The sequence below is a fragment of the Taudactylus pleione genome, unplaced genomic scaffold (genome assembly GCF_031769625.1).
Source record: "Taudactylus pleione unplaced genomic scaffold, aTauple2 ptg000089l, whole genome shotgun sequence".
Taxonomy (NCBI): domain Eukaryota; kingdom Metazoa; phylum Chordata; class Amphibia; order Anura; family Myobatrachidae; genus Taudactylus; species Taudactylus pleione.
The window spans coordinates 16898369-16925392 of NW_028284491.1; the positions used below are offsets into that span (position 1 = coordinate 16898369).

The window sequence follows — 27024 nt, forward strand, 5'->3', positions numbered from 1 at the left end:
CTGCATGTGTGTGGGGCCTGGATTTGGTGATGTCACCAGCTAAGAAAAGCAGAAGGAAAGAGAAGTAAATATAGTTGTAGGCGGTGTGTAAAAGTTTTTGATGGTGACACGGTGAGGTTGTAATAGTCAATGTATGATGAAAAGAATAAAGCTCATGAGTTTTTAGAGGAGGGAAGTAAATCGGTAGGGCTGCAATGAGCATAGACAGGTGAGATGCAGAAAGTTAAGGATGTTATATCCTTAGAGAAAATACAATGGAGTATTTTGATGAAAAGAAATGTGTAGTACATGGTGAGTTTTAGGTAAGATTTTGTTGGATGTGTAGTACATGGTGAGTTTTAGGAAAGGTTGTTTTGGACAGAAAGAATGTAAAGAAATCACAGTATTTTTAACCTGAAATCGTAAGTAATAAGTAATAAGTACGCCTTTGCTGTATATGAGACCAAGCTGGAGAGACAATTGCTATCCTCACTTTGTTATACACATAAGACTGTGTCTATGGGGTTTATTCATCATCACTTAATTTCTACAAAATCAGGTGAAAATTATTTTTTTTTTACCTGCAATTGTAGAAATTTAGTGTTCGGCCCATTCATCAAGAAAGTAAAGCAGGAGATATCACAGATATCTCCTGCTTACCGGAATGGCCCAATGTCCTCATATACTACACTAGTATGGGGACAGAATTCATCAAGCTCCGAAAATACAATATTTTCAGAGCTTGACTGCGGGAGCATTCGCCATCTTCAGATGGAGTTTGCTCCCACTCTCGGCTCGCAACCTGCTCCTTCCCTATGGGATGGAGTCATGGGTTGGGAAGAGATATCCTGTTGGTTCCCTCCGCTCTGGTCCGCCTCCTTCCGCCGGATGTCGGGGGCCCTTGTGCGTATGCGTAACCCGTAGGTAATGCATGCGCACTAGTCTCACTAAGCCGCTTGCGGAGTCAGCTGATTTTTGTATCAGCTGTCTCTGCGCCGGAGCAATGATGAATTGCTCCAGCGCTTGCGGTTAGTTAGTGTGTTAATTGAGGGGGCCGTTCGAACCTTGAGAATCAACATAATGAATAAACCCCTAAATAAATAAAGTTAAAAACGGTGTATGCTAAATAGGATAGACAGCCATAGTCATTCAGCAAGTCACTATATACTATATGTATGTTTGCAAATTATTTTGTCCGACTTAAGTTGTCTGTATGACATTATTACACATTAGTGCTGCAATTTTTATTGATATTCTAATATATGAGATTCTTTGTGGATGTTTATTATATTAATAAATACACCCTATTTTTTACCAATAAATACTCAATGCCATTTACTTTTATTTCTTTGTATTATGCCCTTTTCAAGGAGGGGTCAGCCCCCTATGAGGAGTAGGCAGCAGAGGTTCCCCAATCTAGACATCCACAATGTCAAGTGCATGTGTTTGCAGAGCAAGATGGCGGAATTTGCAATGGAGCAGAACATTGCACTGTCAAAAGGAAGGATTTTTGCAGAGATGTGCGTCACACCATTTATGCTGGTTTTGGTTCTAATTCATCATCTGGTTTTGGTTTTGCCAAACCGTCGTGACTGGTTTTAGTTTTGTATTTTTTTTCCAAATTTGACAATAAAAGCTGAAATCACATCCTTTTTTGTACCTAGAGTATTATTAACCTCAGTAACATTAATTTCCACTAATTTCCAGACTATTTTGACCACTTCACAGCTCACAATATTGTTTTCATCCAGTTTAGGCCAAAAGGTTGCACCGAGCTAGCTGGCTGACTAAGCTAAGCGAAAGCAGTGGGCGGCACAAACTTGTGGCAATTCAACTTCAAACATGGCACATGGCTGACACTGCATGGAGTCACAGGGCTTATATATGCACGTGAACAAAGCACACTAGGGTAAAGCACATCAAACAGTACAAACAATAGAAGAATATCTTTATTTTTTTATTTCGTAGCTCGACTCTCACTGCGCCAATTCAAAGGGGTTTTATTTTACTATGTGCGTAAATAATAATGCACATGAGTACAGAGCACACAGATTGTGTAAACTTAAAATAATACATTTTTTTCACTTTATTTAAACATTTTTAACTTTTTTTTTACTGTTTTCGCAACTGACAGTGACAATACACAGTGTAGTGCTGCTTGTGAACTGCCACTTTAGATGGACACAGCACAGCCAATTTACAACAGAGTACAGTGCAGCATACAACAGCGTGCCTCTATACACACTGGCTATACATAGTACAGAAACTGTTATGAGTCTGGACACAGCACAGCCAATACAGCAGTGTGCCCCTATACACATTGACTATACAGAGTACAGCCACTTGTGAGTCTGGAGTCTTGACACAGCACAGCCAATACAGCAGAGTACAGCACAGTATACAGCAGTGTGCCTGAGAGTGAAATAGAGTCCCAGCCGCCGCACCTTATATAGAATCCAAAAGCCACAAGAATCCCACGCCGCGAGAATGATGTTTTGCCTCAAAGTGGAATCCGAGTCTGGCAGGAAGACCCGAGCCGCTGCTCGGATTGACTCGGATATCGGAAGTTCATCTCTATTGCTAAGTAAAAGGCAGTCACCATGGTGCTCACAGTTTTGCAGAACACTGCAAGATTAAATTTTTCAATTATTATTGTTTATTGCTATTATTGAGCCAAAGAAATGGAGAAGGTTCATTGCGGGGGTGTCTCACAAGATTAGAGATTAGGCCTCCACCTAAAAGTGCACTGGGAGCTCCATATAGATGCTTCATCCTTCCTGTGTGGAGGGAACGTAGACATTTCAACTCTTCAAAATTGTTTTATTTTTGTACCAGCTCTGAGATACAGTAGAAAATATCAGGTCTTCATTTTTGGGATGCCTCTTGCACCTTCATATTGCACTTTGGCAGAAAATCTTATGTCTAAATAAAATAAGGTCGTCTGAATAGGATTTTGTGCTTAGATTTATGTTATTGCACATGCAAAATAAAAGTGGAGCCTATGCCGTTAGAAGGAGAGTAATCTGACATAGGCTTATGTAATATAGGCCCTTTGTGCGCACACCTAGGGAAGTCATTATTAGTGCACTACTGTACATTATCCTGCATACAGCACTGAAATTCTACCACTAGAGGTCTGATAAGCTCTGAGAACATTTCTAACACAATAAAATATTATCTTCACTGGATCTAGGTGTGTAAAGGCCCCCATACATGGCACAATATGCGTGCCGATCCGACTGTATCAATTCCCAATGGCCAAAAAGGAAGTGACATTCAGTAACAGTGTGAGGCCTTGTGGAAATAAACAATACATGGGTGGAATGAGATGTGGCTTTATGCGGATTGGAGGCAGTACCTTATTTGAATGGTAAGAGAGGCGTTTATTGTTTAATGACAGGGAGAGTTCCAAACCAAACTCTTCTTTACTAGTGAACAGCATTTGCTTAACTTACTTCAGGCTGTTAGGTTCCACAGAGGGAGCCACTAGAGACCAGCAATATAAGGTACAGCCCACAGGCTCCTCCAGAATATACGATATAGATATTGTACGGTCGTATTCACAGATACACAGGTAGATAGCGGAGATGGCGTTACAGCAGGGATGGGGAACCTCCTGTCTGTATAAGGCCCTCGGAATCATTTGGTCTGGCCCTCGAAGCTTTTTTCTGCTAGCCTCATCTGGCTAGCAGGGTGCCTAGAATGGCACACTGCAGCCAGAATCCATGCAGCAGTGCCACCTGGAGCGTCCTTAGGACCACTGCTCTTAGAGCTCCCCGGAGCATCCTCAGGATGCTCCGGGCATTGCTGTAATCACCGGCGATTGTGACCCCGCCCCCGTGTGATGTCACATGGAGGGGGCGCGGCCTGCACCAGGCCCGCAAATAATGTTCTATATATCAAAATGGCCCTCGGCAGAAAAAGGTTCCCCACCCCTGCGTTATGGTGTAACAACCAGTCATGTATGTAGGCACTGGCAGCAGGATATCGCAGGATCCCCACGGACCTTAGTAATACACAAACGTGTATAACTGTGGTGCTCAAACACCGGAATGGCGACACACATGTGCAGACGAAGGATCAGCAGCCATCTTGGTAAAGGAAGATGCTTCAGTTATGGAGCATCATGGAGGGCAGCGCAGTAGCACACTTCATATTCCAAAAAAATATTCCTTTTGTACAGGTATATTTTAAAATCCATAACCATTTGAATTAAGAACTTTTATGCTGAGAAAGCACTGAGTACAAGCCAGTATTCTCACACTACAGAAGGTGCCCATATATATATGCAGTATTGTGGTTCTGTTCATTTAATTAATTCAGATAAACAAATCCTCAATCAGGAAACAGCTTCTGACTTTAATAACAAGTAGTCTATCATGATCCCCATCTAGAATAAACCAGTATGATACAGTAAAGCATTTCTTAATTATAATTATGTAGTTGTCCGTCAAATAAATGTTTATCAGTATTAATCTGGATGGAATTAATGGTGAACGTTAATTAGTTACAATCTTATTTCAAATTACATAATTACTTGCAAATATTTCAGCATATTGCTAGTATAAAAATAAATATTTCCTCTGTGATTTTTTTAATGATTTATATAGCTTACAAAAATAATAAAAAATTACTACCAAAACATTTAATGAGGAGGCATCACTGAATCCACAAGCAACTGAGGGCGAAATGTTCTGATTGACGGGGTGATGTGTTATTAATGAGTTTGTTTAATTATTCTAATTTATTTCAATGTTATGTCTTCACATCAGTCTGGTTTACTTTAGACATATATTTTCTGATGGTTTAAGCTTTCAACTGCTGGCAGCTCAGTGCAAGTGCGCAGACATGCCAGTCTTGAACTTGGTGCATGCTTCCATCTTTGCAAATACTAAACTAAATTTATTCCAGAGTGTGAGTCTTTCAACTGCGTATGTGTATTGGTGACATCTATAATAAATGTGCTAATCTGAATATTCCGCTGAAGATGTGGTGTGTAATGTGCTTCATGCCATCTTAATTTGATTCATGGGTATTGGTGGACATTCTGATTTTTACAATTGGCATTAAAAAAAAAAAGAAAACCTCAAGGACATCCTATTTTTTAAACTATTCTCTAGGCCCCAGCAGGTACTGTAGGTTAAAGCTGGAGTGGACACTGCAGTCAAGGATTTCAACCAAACTGAGCAGAAAGTGTAGCAGTCAGAAAGGAGTCTTGTGTACATGCAGCACCAAGACATTTCATACACAGGCTGCCACTCAGTTGCCATGGACCTCGACAACATTGTGCAGGAATCCTGCGCTGTCAATGAAGCTCTGCTTGCTCTCTCCTTATGCAGCCCTGTCTGCCACTCAGTCCCCAGCCGCAGTTCACTACATCACGGTTCAACCCATCTCATGCCAAACTACAGAACTAGTCGACTGATCTGCAGATATATTGGGCATCGTCTGTGCCGCACATCAGATGCGTTATGTCTGTGAACGACGTTGTTCACACTGGCCAATGCACACACGCCATATCGGCCGTTCAATTGAACAGTCGATATGTCAGGCTTGCCTACCCTTCCGATTTGGTCGGGAGCCTCCCGAATATCGGGTGCCGCTACCGACCCCCCAGAAAGGCAGGCAAGCCTCCCAGCTGCCGCCTGACCCCCACTTTACTTAAAAAACCCACGCAGCGGAGGGGGCCAGTGACGCGATTCGCCATCGTGGCCCTGCCCCCTGCTTCACAATGCCAATATTTTCGGCATTGTGACGAGGGGGCGGAGCCACGATGACGCGATCATATGGCCCCGCCCGCGGCTCCACCCCAATACTGCATCATAACCCGGCCACGCCCCCCGCTGTATGCAATATGTCAGCCAGCATGTAACCAGCATTATGATCAGCAATCGTACCCTTATGAAACAATCGTTCCCTAGAGTCACTTCCTGCCAAACTCAAGAGTAATAACATGGGTTACAGGGAAGTTAACATTCCCACTATAGGCCTAAACAAGTACTTTGGACATCCTTAATGTGGAATGTGTAACCCACCAATAAGTTGAATTGCTGAATCACATTGCAATAAGTTTGAATAACCAAGTCTCAAATCAATGTGTGTATAGGATTATTGGGCAACCTAAAGGCTTCATTGCAAAGCAATTATTTGGCTTGACAACCGAACTAGTGGATGCAGGCAAAATTGCCAGAGATCTTTACAAACCTAATGCCAAACTTTTTTATTAGTGTTATATGTTTTATTTGTTACTAATAAGGTTATTTTTACCTGTATCTATCAGACATATGTACAGCGTAAATGTAACGGGTTGCAAACCGAAGGTACAGAACTCCATAAACGTCATTTTGCAACTCATAACTGACTTTGTGAGCATGTGGGTAAGATGGATAGCATAAAATTCAGAATTAAATAGCAGTTTAATGAATGTCACATGTGCTACCCTATATAAATAAACCATATAATAAATGGGATTATGTAAATTAATTGCATTTTAACGATATAATGTGATCAGTGAAGCATTGCGTAATAGGTGAAAGGGCTGACTTAAAGCAGCTTTGTCTAAATAATTACTATGATATACATTAGACTAGCAATGGCTCATTAAGCTAGTTGCTACCCGAAGGTGCCGTGTGACACTGCTTCCTTGATGTGAGAATTGTGCTGCTGTTAATGCGTAGACTCCATGGCTTTCTGTGGGTGGTAGTGTGCGTTCTAATCTGTCATAAATCAGACACACCAATGTTTTCTTTCTGAGTGGGTGGTTGTGTAAAGCTATAGGTGCAATGTGGCAGCTTTTTATAATTAACTGGGAGAAAATGCAAATACCGTACAATAATTCTGTACGGGAAAACATTTGTTATAGTCCTAATCTTTTGCACACTTTTGTATAACTAAGAAGTAAAGTGCTTGATAAATAACATATCAACAACACTTACAACATGCATATGCCATTTTAGTTTGTGCTCTAGTTGCACATATGTAGAATAAATTAAGGTTGTCAGTGTAATGTAGGGTACACACTTAATTGATGTCTAAATCGGAATGACAAATTGTGCATATCGTGCAGTGGGTATGAACGATACGCGCACTCCTGCAGGAATATGCAGCGTTGTCAGGTTTGATGTGCTGCACATCAAATATGATGCTGTCCTTAGACAATGCTTGCCTATTGTCCTGGAATGTATGTAAGACTCCCATATTTCAGGGAATACTCCCTGCCTCCCGAGAGAGTAATCCACCATTCTGTATTCCCTCACTGGACAGGGGCTGGATGAGGAGAGTGGAGGAGATGTTGAAAGGCCTTAGACTACATATATGCAGCACACTTGATGCACACAGCCTAATACACTGTGTTTGGGGATGTCTATGCAGACTAACAGGGCCCATAGGTTTGTGGTAGTGGGAAAAATCTCTTATTACTTTAAAATAACTTTTTCATGAAATTAAGCTTTTCAGTCATGAGAGAAAGAAATGTAGGCACACCATTGCAAATCGGAAATAACCTATTCATATATGAATGTGCAGCCAACTGCATTGGAAAAGTACCCGTCAGTGTCAAATCTATAATGGGTGAAGGGTTTGCAGAGCACACAGTCCCATACTGCCCACCATGTAACCAACACTATGATAGACGGCACCATACTTATCATAGCTATGGCGCTACCTTCATGGGCAGTAATGAGACTCTGACTAGTCTGAGTTTCCTGGACCTCACCTCCATCATTTCCCAAAAAGAGACAAGTATGAAGTAGCTGCTACCATGCAGGGCCGTAGCTAGGGTACTGCGGCCGGTGCCATCGCACAGGGCACCACAAGTCAGGGGGCGCTGTTTGGGCCTGTCAAATTTCTGTTTATTATCATTCTTGCTTGTAGCTTCCTCTTATTTCATCCCCAGCATCTCCTGGCCTTTCCTATCTCTTCCCTGGGCCTTCCCCATGAAGCCATGGCCCTTTTTTGGGTGCATTATGTCACTTTGAAAAATGAGGGGGGGCGCCAATGCTCTTTCTGGCACAGGGCACCAAAAAGTCTAGTTACGGCTCTGCTACCATGCTTTCCCATGCCAGTATAATTAATGAAAGAGCATTGCCCGCTCATCAAAACACTAGGACAAATTGGTAAAAATAAGGTCAACACAACATAAACTGACAGAGTCATTGCTTACAGGTTCATCCAAAAGGGGTGGAGTACGATATCCCAGTGGTCAGAATCCCGATGATCACAGTGCCGCCTCAGGAATCCCGACGGATGTTGGCGAGTATTCTAACCCTACCACTAACCCACCCCTCCCGTAGCCCAACCCTAACCGGCCCCTTTGACTGCCTTGTCCGACAGGTCCTTACTGTCAGTACTGTGTCTTACTGTCTAATAAACGTGGTTCATACCACGTTAATTAAACAATGTGGTTGCAATTAATACTCAACATATTTGCTTAGGAATATCTTTTCTGCAGGCCTGCACATTTTGCATTATTATGGTTGTATACAGAATGATAAAATAAATACGACACAGCGAGGCCTATTCATCATCGTTACACATGCGGAGATGCTAGTTTCTGCATGTTTTATGTAACGGGCCCATTCATTATTAGTTTTCTCAGTTTTTCTGAGAATCAACTCCATCTTCAGATGGTGCTCATTCCCAGCACCCTGCCCCTTCCTATGGGAAGTAGTTCCGGGTTTGCGAAGAGGTATCTGAGCAGATCCCTCCACCACCTGCGCACAGTGCGACCTTTTGCTGTGTGCATGCGTGACCTCAGGACACTCATTGACAGAAGTCCGTCACAGTTCAATAAGTAGCGCTGCTACTGAAGTAGCAGTGTTAGAGGATAGCGGGGACCGCTGCTTTTTTGAGGAGCTGTCCCTGGACCAGGGCAATGTCGAATTACTCTGGTAAATATATATCCACGAGGCAACTTGGATGCTTAATTATCGAGGGCTTGTCCCTAGTGATGAATAGGCCCAGTGAAACTAGGGAGAATCTGACAGTACATTTAATAGAAAAACACAGGAAAATGTAAAGATGTAAAATTACATCAAGTATTGATAGAAAAGTTCTTATCATTAGAACCTTTATGAATATCTTAAAAACCAGTACAGATACAATACAAGATACTCTAGGGTGTACAATGTTCTAGGTTTGCCAGCAGGGGCACAGCCATCATCTATTTTTTAAGCTGTCAATGCTCCTCTGCTTACTGAGACTGCCCAAGGCTTAGCACCTGGTGACATATATTATTCTATTTTGCTTTTATACAGTGAAGTTTGCGTTCCATTTCACAAGATGTGACTCATCCACTATCTAATGGACTTGAAAAGTCAGATGTGCATTTGAAAATTTAAAAATTGCTTCAAGCCCTATGTACTTTGCAGATCTTATTTTTAGAATGTTTACCATATTGAGTAAGGAATGTTTTTTTCCTTTGTCTGTTGCCTCTTCAGAGTGTTCAAACTGAGCTTAGAAACACATTAGTAACACTGCATTCTGAAAGGAACTTTGTTGGCTAGTTTACACAATTTAAACTTCAGAATATAATACAGGTTGAATCTCCCATATCCAAATATTCCGAAATACGGAATATTCGAAATACGGAATATTTTCAGCATGACTGAGATAATTAAACCTTTGATTTTTGATGGTTTAATGTACATAAACTTTGTCTAAGGCACACATTATTAAAAATATTGTATAAAATAACCTTCAGGCTGTGTGTATAAGGTGTATATGAAACATAAATGAATTTCATGTATGTACACAAACTTTTTTTGATACATAAAATTATAAAAAATATTGTATAAAAGTGTGTATAAGATGTATGTAACACATAAATGCATTCTGTGTTTAGATTTGGGTCGCATCCCCAAGATATTTCATTATGATATGCAAATATTCCAAAATACGGAATATTCCGATATCCAAAATACCCCTGGTCCCAAGCATTTTGGATATGGGAGACTCAACCTGTATTGTAATTAAAGGAGCATGCACAGCAAACAGGCTCTTAACCTTTTTTTGCAGCAAGTTTAGTGGTGTCACTATGGGGGTGAGGACCGCACCGGGTGTTACTCTCTGAGGGGGTGACACCACAATGCTGGCTGTATCTCAGTGACCAGGAGCCAGGCACTGCACTGTGATGTTAGTGTGCTGCACCCGGCTCCCGATCACTGAGCAGTAGCCGGCAGAGTGGGGAGAGTCTCTGGGGGCAGTCTGGCATTTCTGGGGCGTGCTGGGCACGCCCTGCCTGATGGGTGTCACTAGGCCATTATCCTTGCCCGCAAGGTCACGCCCCCTTTTCAGATGTGTGCGTCCCTGGCCCAAGTTGGGGGTCTATTAGCCACACTGGCTGTCACCGGCTCCGGTGATGCCACTGGGTCTGTTGTTATAATCTTATGCAATGTGGATTGTTAATCAGATTATTCTTCACTTTACCTAAAGGCCCCAATACATCAGAATTGAACTGGAGGCAATTCTGCGTTTTGAAGATAATTGTGTAAAAAAATTGGCAATGTATGGGGTTCACCGATTGCCAATTCCAACCAAAAAGTGATCGGAATCGGTGAATCACGTTGTCCAACATGCTGGATTTCTCCGGGCTGTAGATTATTAATGTATGGTACCAGTCAGCCATTTTGCAGACCGTTACTAGTAAAACGATGAGCCTTTCATGACTGGCAGAAAATGATCTGCGAATCGCTGGTACATATTGGTAGTGCAGTAACTAGGGGTGTGCTAAAGGTGCCGCCACACAGAGAGCAGTGCCCCCTGGGCAGCGCTGCAGCTCACCCACAGCCCTTGCATCTGGCTAGCAGGATGCCTGGAACGGTATACCCTGCAGCCAGAATCGCTGCTTAAGTGATGCTCCAGGCGTGCGCCCTGCAGCTATTGCAATTACCGGGGCTGCTGTCTCTTTTCCCTTTGCATGACATCATGCTCCCAGGGGGCGTGGCCGGCACAGGGAGTAGAACAGTTCTGTTATGGCCCTGCATATCGTCAATGTATGGGTGCATATTGGTGGATGGAGAATTGTTAAATCAGTGAAAAAAAACATAGAATCGGTTAATCTTTTTTGTGATTGCTGATGCGTTGGCCCCTCAACCCAATAACAAAATGTCACACAAGTGTGGGTTGCATACAATCAACATAACTGAAAGCCACAGGTTTTAAGACTGCATACATATATATCTATTTATTATAGATACAGTAGGACCAGTTTTCTGTAGCTGATTATTGAAAACCTCCTATCACCTTACTTTATCAGTATGACTCACTTGCCTCTGCGATACTGGATGGCAGCGGTGAGTGTTAACTAACCACTTCACCGAGTTAGTATGATGGCATCTGTGCAGTGGACTTAAAGCCCGGATTTGGACTTCTAGTTCCACTTAGTAGGCAAAAATATAAAACAAAAACAAATAAGAACAAAAAAAAAGTTTCAAAATAAAACTATGCAAAAAAATAAATAAAAATAAAAATCTAAAGTAAAAAAAAAAGTAAATACGTTATTTAATTAAATAAAGCATATTTTAACTATTATTGCCATTCTAAAATATCAATAGCGAAAGAGTATTGCAGCCATTCTTGTACTGCTATGATCCTTTGCAATCTTTTCTCTGGCAGCGTCTACTGCCAGCGATAGCAAGAAATAAAAACCTTGATAGATAGGAAGAAGCCCTAAATCTGGCAAAAACACCTGTTTTACCTAAGAAAGGCTTTTAACTCCCTTTGTTAAAAATTTCCTATAGACTGACAATCTGAGCTGGAACTGACTGACATTCCAATATATAACTTTCACAGTACCATTATTCTATATAAACTCTACCATTTTTATTTGTCACAAAAACTATGCAGATGGTTAAGGGGCCTATTCATCCTTGATAAATGGCCCGGTAACCATGTGAAAATGCTAGTTTCCTCATATATTTAGGTTACCGGGCCATTCATCTTCAGGGGTCCAAATAGGACCACCTGATATTCAGCAAACTCCGAAAACTGATAATCTTCAGATGGCGCTTGTTCTCGGATCCCGGCTTATTCCTATGGGAAGGAGTTCCGGGGATGCGAAGAGGGATCCCTCCGTCGCCTCCTCACTACCTCCCCGGCGGCTTTGCGCATGCGTGACCTTGGGTCACACATGCGTAGCTGCGCCGAAGGGGGAGAGGTAAATAACGCAACCAGTGGCATAACTATAAATTTTGCTCCCCCATGCCAAAAAAGTTTAATTATGCAATGCCCCCTGTAGTAGTGCCCCTTATGCAGGGCCCTCTGTAGCTGTGCCCATATGCAGTGCCCCCTATAGTTGAGCCCATATGCAGTGCCCCCTGTGGCTGAGCCCATATGCAGTGCCCCCTGTAGCTGTGCCCATATGCAGTGCCTCCTCTAGCTGTGCCCATATGCAGTGCCCCCTGTAGTTGAGCCCATATGCAGTGCCCCCTGTAGTTGTGGCAATATGCAGTGCACCCTGTAGTTGAGCCCATATGCAGTGCCCCCTGTAGCTATGCCCATATGCAGTGCCCCTGTAGTTGTGCCCATATGGAGTGCCCCTGTAGTTGAGCCCATATGCAGTGCCCCCTGTAACTGTGCTCATATGCAGGGCCCCCATAGTTGTGCCCATATGGCGTACCTCCTGTAGTTGTGCCCCTTAAAGTAGTGCCCCTGCAGTTGTGCCCCCTCAGTAGTTACCTGAATCCACGAGGCCGTCGCCCGGGCTGTCGCTCCTGTTGCAGCGCTAACTGGATATAACTTGATCCAGGAGGCGCGGCCGAGCAGGCTCCTCACGTCGCGGGTGATGTCATGACGTCACCCGCGCACTGCACTGGGAACGCTACCCTTGAAGTGATCGGAGACTTCCTTAGCCTCCGATCACTTCAGAGGCCAGCGTTCACAGTTGCAGTGGCGAAGCAATGGCCCCGTGCACCCCCAAGCCACTGCGCGGGCCGTAGTTACGCCACTGAATGCAACTACTTCTGTAGCTGCGATACTAACTGAGGGGACAGCTGCTTTTCCGAGAGCAACTGTCCCCGCACTGGAGCAATGATGATTTGCTCTGTTGTAAAGTTTCCTCCGCTGCGAGTTGGATACTTAAGATCAATACGGCCCCCGATGATGAATAGTAACATATTCCACAATATGTTGTTAATCTATATCTATATATGTATAAACCACAAGGCAGAAAATAAATAATTCCACTGCAGGAGCAGTTGCTTCTAAAATTCTATTTACATGACTGCCCTTTGGGTCGATGCTTAACCCACTGCGGGAGAATGACACTAGCAAGTTCTGAGACAGGACCCCAACTACAGGCAGACTGCTTCATCCTCTTTGGGACTCATCAGTGTAGGGAAGGGAAAACTCTAAATTGTACACTGTTCTGCCCCAAACAGGAAAAACTCATTCTACACTGATGAGCCCCAAACAGTTTGACCCAGTTTATAGGATGAAATTTCATCACTGGCCTGAGCCATTCTCTGAATACAGCACTGGCAAAAGACTGCTGTTCCTATGGAAGACTATTAAATCAGGAAAGTTATTATTTCTATATTGCATGAAGTGTAAAATTCTCCCTATTCTGTCTCTTTGTACAGTGAAAAGTGTTGTATAATTACAGTTTTCCACTATTGTAGAGTATGTCCCTTTCTTTACTTCAGTGTTGTTACTAGGACTGCATTTTAACATAGAGTATTGTCACATGAAATCCTATTTTACATTTATTGTAGTAATCGAAGACTATCCCCATCTGAATCCAAACAGAACAGTAATTCCCTTTCAACAAACTTAATGACACAATAGTTTGGGGCATATTTACTAATTATCAGGTTTTAGACCCAAAAATTAGAATTTCTTATCGCTGCTATTTGTGGCAATAAGAAGTAAACATTAAATTAATGTACTGAAAATGACATACAGGGAGAGGGGTACCGAAAGGAGCCCTTCCCAGCAATGTGTAAGGAAGTAGAATGATCATTGCACTCCTATATTGTGAGCTGGGCCGTTCTGCTGACCACACATGTGCGGAGGCCTCTGGAACTCTCCTCTGTAATTACTGCAAATTAGTAGCCCAATGGATACTATAGGGTAACGCCATCTGGAGATGGTTACCTACAGAATGTTTTGCATGCCAGAGCTTGGTAAATTTGACAGCTTTGCTGCCCCCATAGAAAGCTATTGTGGCTGTGGCTGTTGTTGGAAATGGAGGGACAGCCGCAGATATCTGAGATACCTGCTGCTGTCCCTCAATGGAACCTTCGGGGGATACTTAGGGGTCTCTTCAGCATCACTGAATTTCTACATTTTCCCCTGTAATTGTAGAAATTAAGTTTTCGGGCCATTCATTAAGAGGGTAAAGCAGGAGATATCACAGATGTCTCCAGCTTACCGGAATGGCCCAATGTCCTCCAACACTACACTAGTATGGTGACACAATTCATCATGCTCCGAAAATTCTATATTTTCGGAGCTTGACTGCTCGCGGCTCGCACCCAACACCTGACCCAGGTTGCAAAGAGAGATTCTTTCGGATCCCTCCGCTCCTGTCTGGCTCCTTCCGCCGGACGTCGGGCTCTTGTGCGCATGCATGCTTAGTCTCACTGGTCTGAAAGGAGCAGTGAAGCCGTTCGCGGAAACAGCTGATTTTCGGATCAGCTGTCTCCGCGCCGAAGTAATGCTGAATTGCTCCGATGCTCGCAGCAAGTTAGTATGTTAATAATCAGAGTCCGTTTGCACCCCGATAATTACCATAATGAATAGACCCCATAATATTTGTGGATATCTAATGAAAATTGTTGTTTTCAGGGAATATCCCGCAAATATTACTTGATAAATAGGACCCTTTAAGTCGGGGCAGATGTATGAAGCTCTGGAAAGTGATAAAGTGGAGAGTAATAAACGACCAACCAGTCAGCTCCTAACTGTCATGTTACAGGTTGTCTTTGAAAAATGACTGTTGGGAGCTGATTGGTTGGTCGTTTATTACTCTCCACTTTATCACTTCCCAGAGCTTCATACATCTGCCCCTTAGAAATCAAGATACCCAATTGTAAATAATGGCTCAAATTTTCCCTGGTTTGTAAGATTGACCACCTGTATTTACTATTGGAAGAATTTAATTATTCTACAACAGATGCATGCTATTGTGTGCATAGGAAATTTAACCTGATAATGAAAAAAAAGACCATGCATGCACACAGAAACACATATGCACACACACAGACACACACATACCATATACACACACAGACACACATGTCTAGCAGTCAGTACGTAACTTAGTACCTTTCATAGTAGGTGTTGTGCGAGTTACTTTTTTCCTTTGATGAGGGGACATAGATAGTGTAGACTGTAAGAAGAGACAAAAAGGTAACCGTGCTATCAGATATCAGTTTGACATTCTTAGTAAATGTGGTGCAGGAATTAATCATTAAGTCATTTTTAGAATGGAAGCAGTTGTAATTAGCAAGCAATGTAATCAATAAGAGGACAGACTTGTCTATACAAACCATGGCGTTATCTCAAGCTCTTTAATTGTAAAGTTTTCTGCTGGTCTTTTCTGAAGCTATTTATTCATGCTAAACTTTTTCAATTAAACTAACTAACATTTGCATTGTAGGAACATATAGAGAAACCTATAAGTATATCTTAATATCCAATATAGATTATACTGTACAGTAACAATTTGAAAATGACCATTATGATCTCTGACTGGTATAGTGACAGAGGTACTTGATATCCACTGTACCTGTTTGAGGCCGTTATTTCCAGGAAGGGAGGAAAAGTAGAAGACTGGAGCTGCAGTCGGTTATCAGCTAAAATACTGACCCATTATGAAGGACTGGATTAAGGGACACATTGGCCCGGAGCTGAAAATGTTCAAGGGACTACAGTATACAGAGAGGGGAGGAGCTGTGACCAGTGCTGTGTGGGTGTGGCCAGAGCCACGTGGGTGTGCACACCCCATACACTATCTGCCCCACCGTCTCTATAAATACATACAAATTTAAGAATTTCATAATTTGTGAGAAAGTTAGAAATACAATTTTAATATTTATGATTTATGGTCAACTGTGTGATCGGTTAGGTAGCTGGTCATCATCATGCTCCATAATGATGGGCCTATTTATTATGCGGAAGGCCTGGAGCTGTACTCCATCTGCCCCATTGTCAATCTAGCCCGGCCACTATGCGGAGGACACTATTAGGAGTATATTTAATAAAGTGAGGGTTTATAGAAGTGGAGTTGCTGCCCATAGCAACAAATTACATTCTAGCTATTATCTTCTAGAAGGTGCTAGATAAGTGATAAGAAGAATCTCATTGGTTGCAATGGGCAACAACTTCACTTCTATAAACCCGCACTTAAGTAAATCTACCCCTTTGAGAGTTGGTTGCCCAAAACACAGCCTAACCTTTAAAAGCTACAAGTATCATCCAAGAAAAGTAAATATAGGTGACTGTCAGTTTATATATACATGTAGTTTAGCTGAAATGAACATATCTTAAACAATGTACCCAGGCAAAGAAATGGCTGCCTTAAGCAAAGAATTTATGAAATCACGTGTTGCCTAAATTGCTAAATAAATACATATATCCACACAACAACAATGACCGATAAGACTCCTTATGGTTGGAACTCTCATAAAACTCACTAGCTATCTTAAAACTGATGGGGCTCCTTCTCCATTAATAGTATGGCATCCATTTATACATTTATGTTAGTGCTGCCATTTCCCATTATGCAGCATAAAACAATAACATGTTGCTTAAAAATGAAAGATCAACTTCCTAAGCTGCTTCAGAAATGGTTACAGTACATATATCCCATTCTATTGTTATTTTTGAAGCATGTTAATTATATTCTGACATCTCATTTCTTGACCAGTGGGAGACAGCTGGAAGACATGCACATGCTGATATATTAAGATAATTCTATTTTTCCAGCTTTAAGGGAGAGTAATTCTCATGAGCACTTCTCTAATGTCAATTCCTAAACTCAGAAGTAGGTAAATCAGTAAACTGTAATTGTATCCTGTGCAGCACACGAATCACTCCATGCTTCTCTATCCTCTAGGGCACAGTCGTCAGGCAACATGCTCTACTACGCACGATGGCGAGATGTCTGACTCTCAGAATATCACAGCGTGCAGCAATTTTATCTCACAGGAGACCATGGGGTAGATGTACCAAGCCTTGGACAGAGATAAAGTGGAAAGAGATAAAGTACCAACCAATTAGCATCTGTCATGTTACAGGCTGTTTGAAAATTGACAGTTAGGAGCTGCTTGCTTGGTACTTTATCTCTGTCCATTTTATCTCTCTCCAAGGCTTGATACATCTCTCCCATGTGACTGGGGAATAGACCTCGGGGGTTAATATATCACCTTACAGTGACACAGTCTACTGACACTATCTTAGATTTAAAACATACCTTTTGCAAATGATTTGGTATACGTTCTTCATCTATTTCTGTTGGTGAAATAAATAGAGGTAATTAAGTAAAATACATTTGTACAAATCATTGCAATCACAATTTGAAAATAGAGTTCATTAATTGAATATATGGTGGAACACTGAATTGAAGCATTTTCATCTCATTCATAGCCCCATGTAGTGAATGGAGAACGCTCCCCACCTTCATAATGCGTTTGCAGAGCTTAATTTTTTCCCTGGGAAGGAACGTTCTCCATGTGAAATCAGTCAGATAGCATAAACAAGGGCATAGAGGATTATATGATTACATGTACCCATAATCCCCCTATGTACAAACTGACAAATGTACATCTTCATACTTAATTACTCTTTCGCAACTTCCGGGAAACTCACAAACTTCCGTGGAGTCCCCTGATCTCCTGGAAGAGTGAGTGCTGGAATCACGGTTTGTGGGGAGGGGGCAGGGCCAATATGACTTTATGATAATCACCTCATATGGCCCCATCCCCTCCTCATAGACGCACAACTTGCTGCATTTTGCTATGTGGGGCAGGGCTTAATGACATTAGTAATACGGCCCTGCCACCATCACCGGCCACCTACATATCCTCTTCTCACAAATTGTCAGAGAAGAAACTATACTGTAATATATATATATTGTTAGGGAAAAGCTCCCTTATTAGGTAGGTTTGAACACGAGTAACAAACAAACAAACAAAATAGTCCCCAGTTCCAAGCTAAAGACCAGTTTCTTTGTCATTTAGTTGCATCAAGCACAGTGCACAGGTTTTCCCTGGTCGGTTGTGGTTACAAAATAACTAAACAAACAGATCCATCCACCTGAGCTCCAACTAACTAACTAGCTAACTGCAAGCCTCCTGCCAGACATCTCCTGCATAACCACCCCCCAAACAAAACCACATCCCTCCTACTTTAAAATACCTTATTATAGCCAAAATAATCATTTCAAGAGCATGAAAGCACATCACTAAATAAATGGTATTACATGTGTTAGATAACCGAGGTTTGCATAGAACAGAGGGCATATAAACCTCTAGACAGGCATGGATGGGGTTAATAAAGTGAAAGGAGGGGTAATTTAGGATTGCCAGTTGTTAAAGTCACAGGGATAGGTTGTTTGTTGTTAAGGGGGAGTGGTCACTGGGAGTATGGGTAATGTCTGTAAGGATATTCTGCCTCTTTGATTCTGATCTTTTGATCCTGATTTTTTTTTTTTGAGCTAGGTAGTATGGTGGCGGGCCTGGTTCCTTACTGGGACCATGTGTGGTGGGAAAGACGGGCAATCTGTAAAGTGTCCATATTGCTGCAGTAGGAGCGGTGCACACCCCTTCAATGCACTGGTTAGGCTGATTTCACCCTACTGATTTCACCCTAGGGGCAGCTGGGGTTAAAAGCACCAAGTGTTAAAGGCACAAAGTGTGATTACATAACAGTTAATCAAACAGTTACCCTGCATGAATATGGACTAATCTGTTTATTTCATTTCATCCCTCAGGTATGTGATATTTCATCTCTCATCCTGCCTACTGCATATATACTCTGCATAGACCTTCATGCAATCATGTGCAGTTTTTAAATGTATGTGATATTTCATCTCTCATCCTGCCTACTGCATATATACTCTGCATAGACCTTCATGCAATCGTGCAGTTTTTAAATGTATGTGATATTTCATCTCTCATCCTGCCTACTGCATATATACTCTGCATAGACCTTCATGCAATCATGTGCAGTTTTTAAATGTATGTGATATTTCATCTCTCATCCTGCCTACTGCATATATACTCTGCATAGACCTTCATGCAATCATGTGCAGTTTTTAAATGTATGTGATATTTCATCTCTTGCATAGAATTGTTTTTACATGTATAGTCTATATTGTTCAGTGTAGCATAGTTTATGGTATATATCTGGCCTGGCTTTTGCTCCAACTCAGAGCAAGTTATCTCCTTTGATCAGCAGAGCAATTGAGTCAGTTGTAGCCTGTCTTAATCAAGGATACCACTCCTTTTATATTCAGTCTAGGGGCAGCTGGGGCTGTTTGCAGCTGGGGTTAAAAGCACCAAGTGTTAAAGACACAAAGTGTGATTACATAACAGTTAATCAAACAGTTACCCTGCATGAATATGGACTAATCTGTTTATTTCATTTCATCCCTCAGGTATGTGATATTTCATCTCTCATCCTGCCTACTGCATATATACTCTGCATAGACCTTCATGCAATCATGTGCAGTTTTTAAATGTATGTGATATTTCATCTCTCATCCTGCCTACTGCATATATACTCTGCATAGACCTTCATGCAATCATGTGCAGTTTTTAAATGTATGTGATATTTCATCTCTCATCCTGCCTACTGCATATATACTCTGCATAGACCTTCATGCAATCATGTGCAGTTTTTAAATGTATGTGATATTTCATCTCTCATCCTGCCTACTGCATATATACTCTGCATAGACCTTCATGCAATCATGTGCAGTTTTTAAATGTATGTGATATTTCATCTCTCATCATGCCTACTGCATATATACTCTGCATAGACCTTCATGCAATCATGTGCAGTTTTTAGATGTATGTGATATTTCATCTCTCATCCTGCCTACTGCATATATACTCTGCATAGACCTTCATGCAATCATGTGCAGTTTTTAAATGTATGTGATATTTCATCTCTTGCATAGAATTGTTTTTACATGTATAGTCTATATTGTTCAGTGTAGCATAGTTTATGGTATATATCTGGCCTGGCTTTTGCTCCAACTCAGAGCAAGTTATCTCCTTTGATCAGCAGAGCAATTGAGTCAGTTGTAGCCTGTCTTAATCAAGGATACCACTCCTTTTATATTCAGTCTAGGGGCAGCTGGGGCTGTTTGCAGCTGGGGTTAAAAGCACCAAAGTGTTAAAGGCACAAAGTGTGATTACATAACAGTTAATCAAACAGTTACCCTGCATGAATATGGACTAATCTGTTTATTTCATTTCATCCCTCAGGTATGTGATATTTCATCTCTCATCCTGCCTACTGCATATATACTCTGCATAGACCTTCATGCAATCATGTGCAGTTTTTAAATGTATGTGATATTTCATCTCTCATCCTGCCTACTGCATATATACTCTGCATAGACCTTCATGCAATCATGTGCAGTTTTTAAATGTATGTGATATTTCATCTCTCATCCTGCCTACTGCATATATACTCTGCATAGACCTTCATGCAATCATGTGCAGTTTTTAAATGTATGTGATATTTCATCTCTTGCATAGAATTGTTTTTACATGTATAGTCTATATTGTTCAGTGTAGCATAGTTTATGGTATATATCTGGCCTGGCTTTTGCTCCAACTCAGAGCAAGTTATCTCCTTTGATCAGCAGAGCAATTGAGTCAGTTGTAGCCTGTCTTAATCAAGGATACCACTCCTTTTATATTCAGTCTAGGGGCAGCTGGGGCTGTTTGCAGCTGGGGTTAAAAGCACCAAGTGTTAAAGGCACAAAGTGTGATTACATAACAGTTAATCAAATAGTTACCCTGCATGAATATGGACTAATCTGTTTATTTCATTTCATCCCTCAGGTATGTGATATTTCATCTCTCATCCTGCCTACTGCATATATACTCTGCATAGACCTTCATGCAATCATGTGCAGTTTTTAAATGTATGTGATATTTCATATCTCATCCTGCCTACTGCATATATACTCTGCATAGACCTTCATGCAATCATGTGCAGTTTTTAAATGTATGTGATACTTCATCTCTCATCCTGCCTACTGCATATATACTCTGCATAGACCTTCATGCAATCATGTGCAGTTTTTAAATGTATGTGATATTTCATCTCTCATCCTGCCTACTGCATATATACTCTGCATAGACCTTCATGCAATCATGTGCAGTTTTTAAATGTATGTGATATTTCATCTCTCATCCTGCCTACTGCATATATACTCTGCATAGACCTTCATGCAATCATGTGCAGTTTTTAAATGTATGTGATATTTCATCTCTTGCATAGAATTGTTTTTACATGTATAGTCTATATTGTTCAGTGTAGCATAGTTTATGGTATATATCTGGCCTGGCTTTTGCTCCAACTCAGAGCAAGTTATCTCCTTTGATCAGCAGAGCAATTGAGTCAGTTGTAGCCTGTCTTAATCAAGGATACCACTCCTTTTATATTCAGTCTAGGGGCAGCTGGGGCTGTTTGCAGCTGGGGTTAAAAGCACCAAGTGTTAAAGGCACAAAGTGTGATTACATAACAGTTAATCAAACAGTTACCCTGCATGAATATGGACTAATCTGTTTATTTCATTTCATCCCTCAGGTATGTGATATTTCATCTCTCATCCTGCCTACTGCATATATACTCTGCATAGACCTTCATGCAATCATGTGCAGTTTTTAAATGTATGTGATATTTCATCTCTCATCCTGCCTACTGCATATATACTCTGCATAGACCTTCATGCAATCATGTGCAGTTTTTAAATGTATGTGATATTTCATCTCTCATCCTGCCTACTGCATATATACTCTGCATAGACCTTCATGCAATCATGTGCAGTTTTTAAATGTATGTGATATTTCATCTCTCATCCTGCCTACTGCATATATACTCTGCATAGACCTTCATGCAATCATGTGCAGTTTTTAAATGTATGTGATATTTCATCTCTCATCATGCCTACTGCATATATACTCTGCATAGACCTTCATGCAATCATGTGCAGTTTTTAAATGTATGTGATATTTCATCTCTCATCCTGCCTACTGCATATATACTCTGCATAGACCTTCATGCAATCATGTGCAGTTTTTAAATGTATGTGATATTTCATCTCTCATCCTGCCTACTGCATATATACTCTGCATAGACCTTCATGCAATCATGTGCAGTTTTTAAATGTATGTGATATTTCATCTCTCATCCTGCCTACTGCATATATACTCTGCATAGACCTTCATGCAATCATGTGCAGTTTTTAAATGTATGTGATATTTCATCTCTCATCCTGCCTACTGCATATATACTCTGCATAGACCTTCATGCAATCATGTGCAGTTTTTAAATGTATGTGATATTTCATCTCTTGCATAGAATTGTTTTTACATGTATAGTCTATATTGTTCAGTGTAGCATAGTTTATGGTATATATCTGGCCTGGCTTTTGCTCCAACTCAGAGCAAGTTATCTCCTTTGATCAGCAGAGCAATTGAGTCAGTTGTAGCCTGTCTTAATCAAGGATACCACTCCTTTTATATTCAGTCTAGGGGCAGCTGGGGCTGTTTGCAGCTGGGGTTAAAAGCACCAAGTGTTAAAGGCACAAAGTGTGATTACATAACAGTTAATCAAACAGTTACCCTGCATGAATATGGACTAATCTGTTTATTTCATTTCATCCCTCAGGTATGTGATATTTCATCTCTCATCCTGCCTACTGCATATATACTCTGCATAGACCTTCATGCAATCATGTGCAGTTTTTAAATGTATGTGATATTTCATCTCTCATCCTGCCTACTGCATATATACTCTGCATAGACCTTTATGCAATCATGTGCAGTTTTTAAATGTATGTGATACTTCATCTCTCATCCTGCCTACTGCATATATACTCTGCATAGACCTTCATGCAATCATGTGCAGTTTTTAAATGTATGTGATATTTCATCTCTCATCCTGCCTACTGCATATATACTCTGCATAGACCTTCATGCAATCATGTGCAGTTTTTAAATGTATGTGATATTTCATCTCTCATCCTGCCTACTGCATATATACTCTGCATAGACCTTCATGCAATCATGTGCAGTTTTTAAATGTATGTGATATTTCATCTCTTGCATAGAATTGTTTTTACATGTATAGTCTATATTGTTCAGTGTAGCATAGCTTATGGTATATATCTGGCCTGGCTTTTGCTCCAACTCAGAGCAAGTTATCTCCTTTGATCAGCAGAGCAATTGAGTCAGTTGTAGCCTGTCTTAATCAAGGATACCACTCCTTTTATATTCAGTCTAGGGGCAGCTGGGGCTGTTTGCAGCTGGGGTTAAAAGCACCAAGTGTTAAAGGCACAAAGTGTGATTACATAACAGTTAATCAAACAGTTACCCTGCATGAATATGGACTAATCTGTTTATTTCATTTCATCCCTCAGGTATGTGATATTTCATCTCTCATCCTGCCTACTGCATATATACTCTGCATAGACCTTCATGCAATCATGTGCAGTTTTTAAATGTATGTGATATTTCATCTCTCATCCTGCCTACTGCATATACACTCTGCATAGACCTTCATGCAATCATGTGCAGTTTTTAAATGTATGTGATATTTCATCTCTCATCCTGCCTACTGCATATATACTCTGCATAGACCTTCATGCAATCATGTGCAGTTTTTAAATGTATGTGATATTTCATCTCTCATCCTGCCTACTGCATATATACTCTGCATAGACCTTCATGCAATCATGTGCAGTTTTTAAATGTATGTGATATTTCATCTCTCATCATGCCTACTGCATATATACTCTGCATAGACCTTCATGCAATCATGTGCAGTTTTTAAATGTATGTGATATTTCATCTCTTGCATAGAATTGTTTTTACATGTATAGTCTATATTGTTCAGTGTAGCATAGTTTATGGTATATATCTGGCCTGGCATTTGCTACAACTCAGAGCAAGTTATCTCCTTTGATCAGCAGAGCAATTGAGTCAGTTGTAGCCTGTCTTAATCAAGGATACCACTCCTTTTATATTCAGTCTAGGGGCAGCTGTGGCTGTTTGCAGCTGGGGTTAAAAGCACCAAGTGTTAAAGGCACAAAGTGTGATTACATAACAGTTAATCAGTTACCCTGCATGAATATGGACTAATCTGTTTATTTCATTTCATCCCTCAGGTATGTGATATTTCATCTCTCATCCTGCCTACTGCATATATACTCTGCATAGACCTTCATGCAATCATGTGCGGTTTTTAAATGTATGTGATATTTCATCTCTCATCCTGCCTACTGCATATATACTCTGCATAGACCTTCATGCAATCATGTGCAGTTTTTAAATGTATGTGATATTTCATCTCTCATCCTGCCTACTGCATATATACTCTGCATAGACCTTCATGCAATCATGTGCAGTTTTTAAATGTATGTGATATTTCATCTCTCATCCTGCCTACTGCATATATACTCTGCATAGACCTTCATGCAATCATGTGCAGTTTTTAAATGTATGTGATATTTCATCTCTCATCCTGCCTACTGCATATATACTCTGCATAGACCTTCATGCAATCATGTGCAGTTTTTAAATGTATGTGATATTTCATCTCTCATCCTGCCTACTGCATATATACTCTGCATAGACCTTCATGCAATCATGTGCAGTTTTTAAATGTATGTGATATTTCATCTCTCATCCTGCCTACTGCATATATACTCTGCATAGACCTTCATGCAATCATGTGCAGTTTTTAAATGTATGTGATATTTCATCTCTTGCATAGAATTGTTTTTACATGTATAGTCTATATTGTTCAGTGTAGCATAGTTTATGGTATATATCTGGCCTGGCTTTTGCTCCAACTCAGAGCAAGTTATCTCCTTTGATCAGCAGAGCAATTGAGTCAGTTGTAGCCTGTCTTAATCAAGGATACCACTCCTTTTATATTCAGTCTAGGGGCAGCTGGGGCTGTTTGCAGCTGGGGTTAAAAGCACCAAGTGTTAAAGGCACAAAGTGTGATTACATAACAGTTAATCAAACAGTTACCCTGCATGAATATGGACTAATCTGTTTATTTCATTTCATCCCTCAGGTATGTGATATTTCATCTCTCATCCTGAAACTGCATATATACTCTGCATAGACCTTCATGCAATCATGTGCAGTTTTTAAATGTATGTGATATTTCATCTCTCATCCTGCCTACTGCATATATACTCTGCATAGACCTTCATGCAATCATGTGCAGTTTTTAAATGTATGTGATATTTCATCTCTCATCCTGCCTACTGCATATATACTCTGCATAGACCTTCATGCAATCATGTGCAGTTTTTAAATGTATGTGATATTTCATCTCTCATCCTGCCTACTGCATATATACTCTGCATAGACCTTCATGCAATCATGTGCAGTTTTTAAATGTATGTGATATTTCATCTCTCATCCTGCCTACTGCATATATACTCTGCATAGACCTTCATGCAATCATGTGCAGTTTTTAAATGTATGTGATATTTCATCTCTCATCCTGCCTACTGCATATATACTCTGCATAGACCTTCATGCAATCATGTGCAGTTTTTAAATGTATGTGATATTTCATCTCTCATCCTGCCTACTGCATATATACTCTGCATAGACCTTCATGCAATCATGTGCAGTTTTTAAATGTATGTGATATTTCATCTCTTGCATAGAATTGTTTTTACATGTATAGTCTATATTGTTCAGTGTAGCATAGTTTATGGTATATATCTGGCCTGGCTTTTGCTCCAACTCAGAGCAAGTTATCTCCTTTGATCAGCAGAGCAATTGAGTCAGTTGTAGCCTGTCTTAATCAAGGATACCACTCCTTTTATATTCAGTCTAGGGGCAGCTGGGGCTGTTTGCAGCTGGGGTTAAAAGCACCAAGTGTTAAAGGCACAAAGTGTGATTACATAACAGTTAATCAAACAGTTACCCTGCATGAATATGGACTAATCTGTTTATTTCATTTCATCCCTCAGGTATGTGATATTTCATCTCTCATCCTGCCTACTGCATATATACTCTGCATAGACCTTCATGCAATCATGTGCAGTTTTTAAATGTATGTGATATTTCATCTCTCATCCTGCCTACTGCATATATACTCTGTATAGACCTTCATGCAATCATGTGCAGTTTTTAAATGTATGTGATATTTCATCTCTTGCATAGAATTGTTTTTACATGTATAGTCTATATTGTTCAGTGTAGCATAGTTTATGGTATATATCTGGCCTGGCTTTTGCTCCAACTCAGAGCAAGTTATCTCCTTTGATCAGCAGAGCAATTGAGTCAGTTGTAGCCTGTCTTAATCAAGGATACCACTCCTTTTATATTCAGTCTAGGGGCAGCTGGGGCTGTTTGCAGCTGGGGTTAAAAGCACCAAGTGTTAAAGGCACAAAGTGTGATTACATAACAGTTAATCAAACAGTTACCCTGCATGAATATGGACTAATCTGTTTATTTCATTTCATCCCTCAGGTATGTGATATTTCATCTCTCATCCTGCCTACTGCATATATACTCTGCATAGACCTTCATGCAATCATGTGCAGTTTTTAAATGTATGTGATATTTCATCTCTCATCCTGCCTACTGCATATATACTCTGCATAGACCTTCATGCAATCATGTGCAGTTTTTAAATGTATGTGATATTTCATCTCTCATCCTGCCTACTGCATATATACTCTGCATAGACCTTCATGCAATCATGTGCAGTTTTTAAATGTATGTGATATTTCATCTCTCATCCTGCCTACTGCATATATACTCTGCATAGACCTTCATGCAATCATGTGCAGTTTTTAAATGTATGTGATATTTCATCTCTTGCATAGAA

The 27024-nt window shown here is 40.6% G+C and overlaps 1 protein-coding gene across 2 annotated transcripts in view; it reads right to left on the reverse strand.

Annotated features, from left to right (window-relative positions):
• PPP1R1A (protein phosphatase 1 regulatory inhibitor subunit 1A) overlaps positions 1-27024 on the reverse strand; it is a 246035-nt gene that overhangs the window by 21129 nt on the left and 197882 nt on the right. The window contains exons 3-4 of one of the 2 annotated variants that reach the window (XM_088469305.1): positions 17393-17430; positions 15244-15307 (exon numbers count right to left, since the gene is read on the reverse strand). The exons of the other annotated variant lie outside the window; for it this stretch is intronic. Of the exons in view, the coding sequence (XP_088325431.1) occupies positions 15244-15307; positions 17393-17430 (102 nt within the window). The remainder of the gene's footprint in view (positions 1-15243; positions 15308-17392; positions 17431-27024) is intronic. 2 annotated transcript variants of the gene reach the window in all.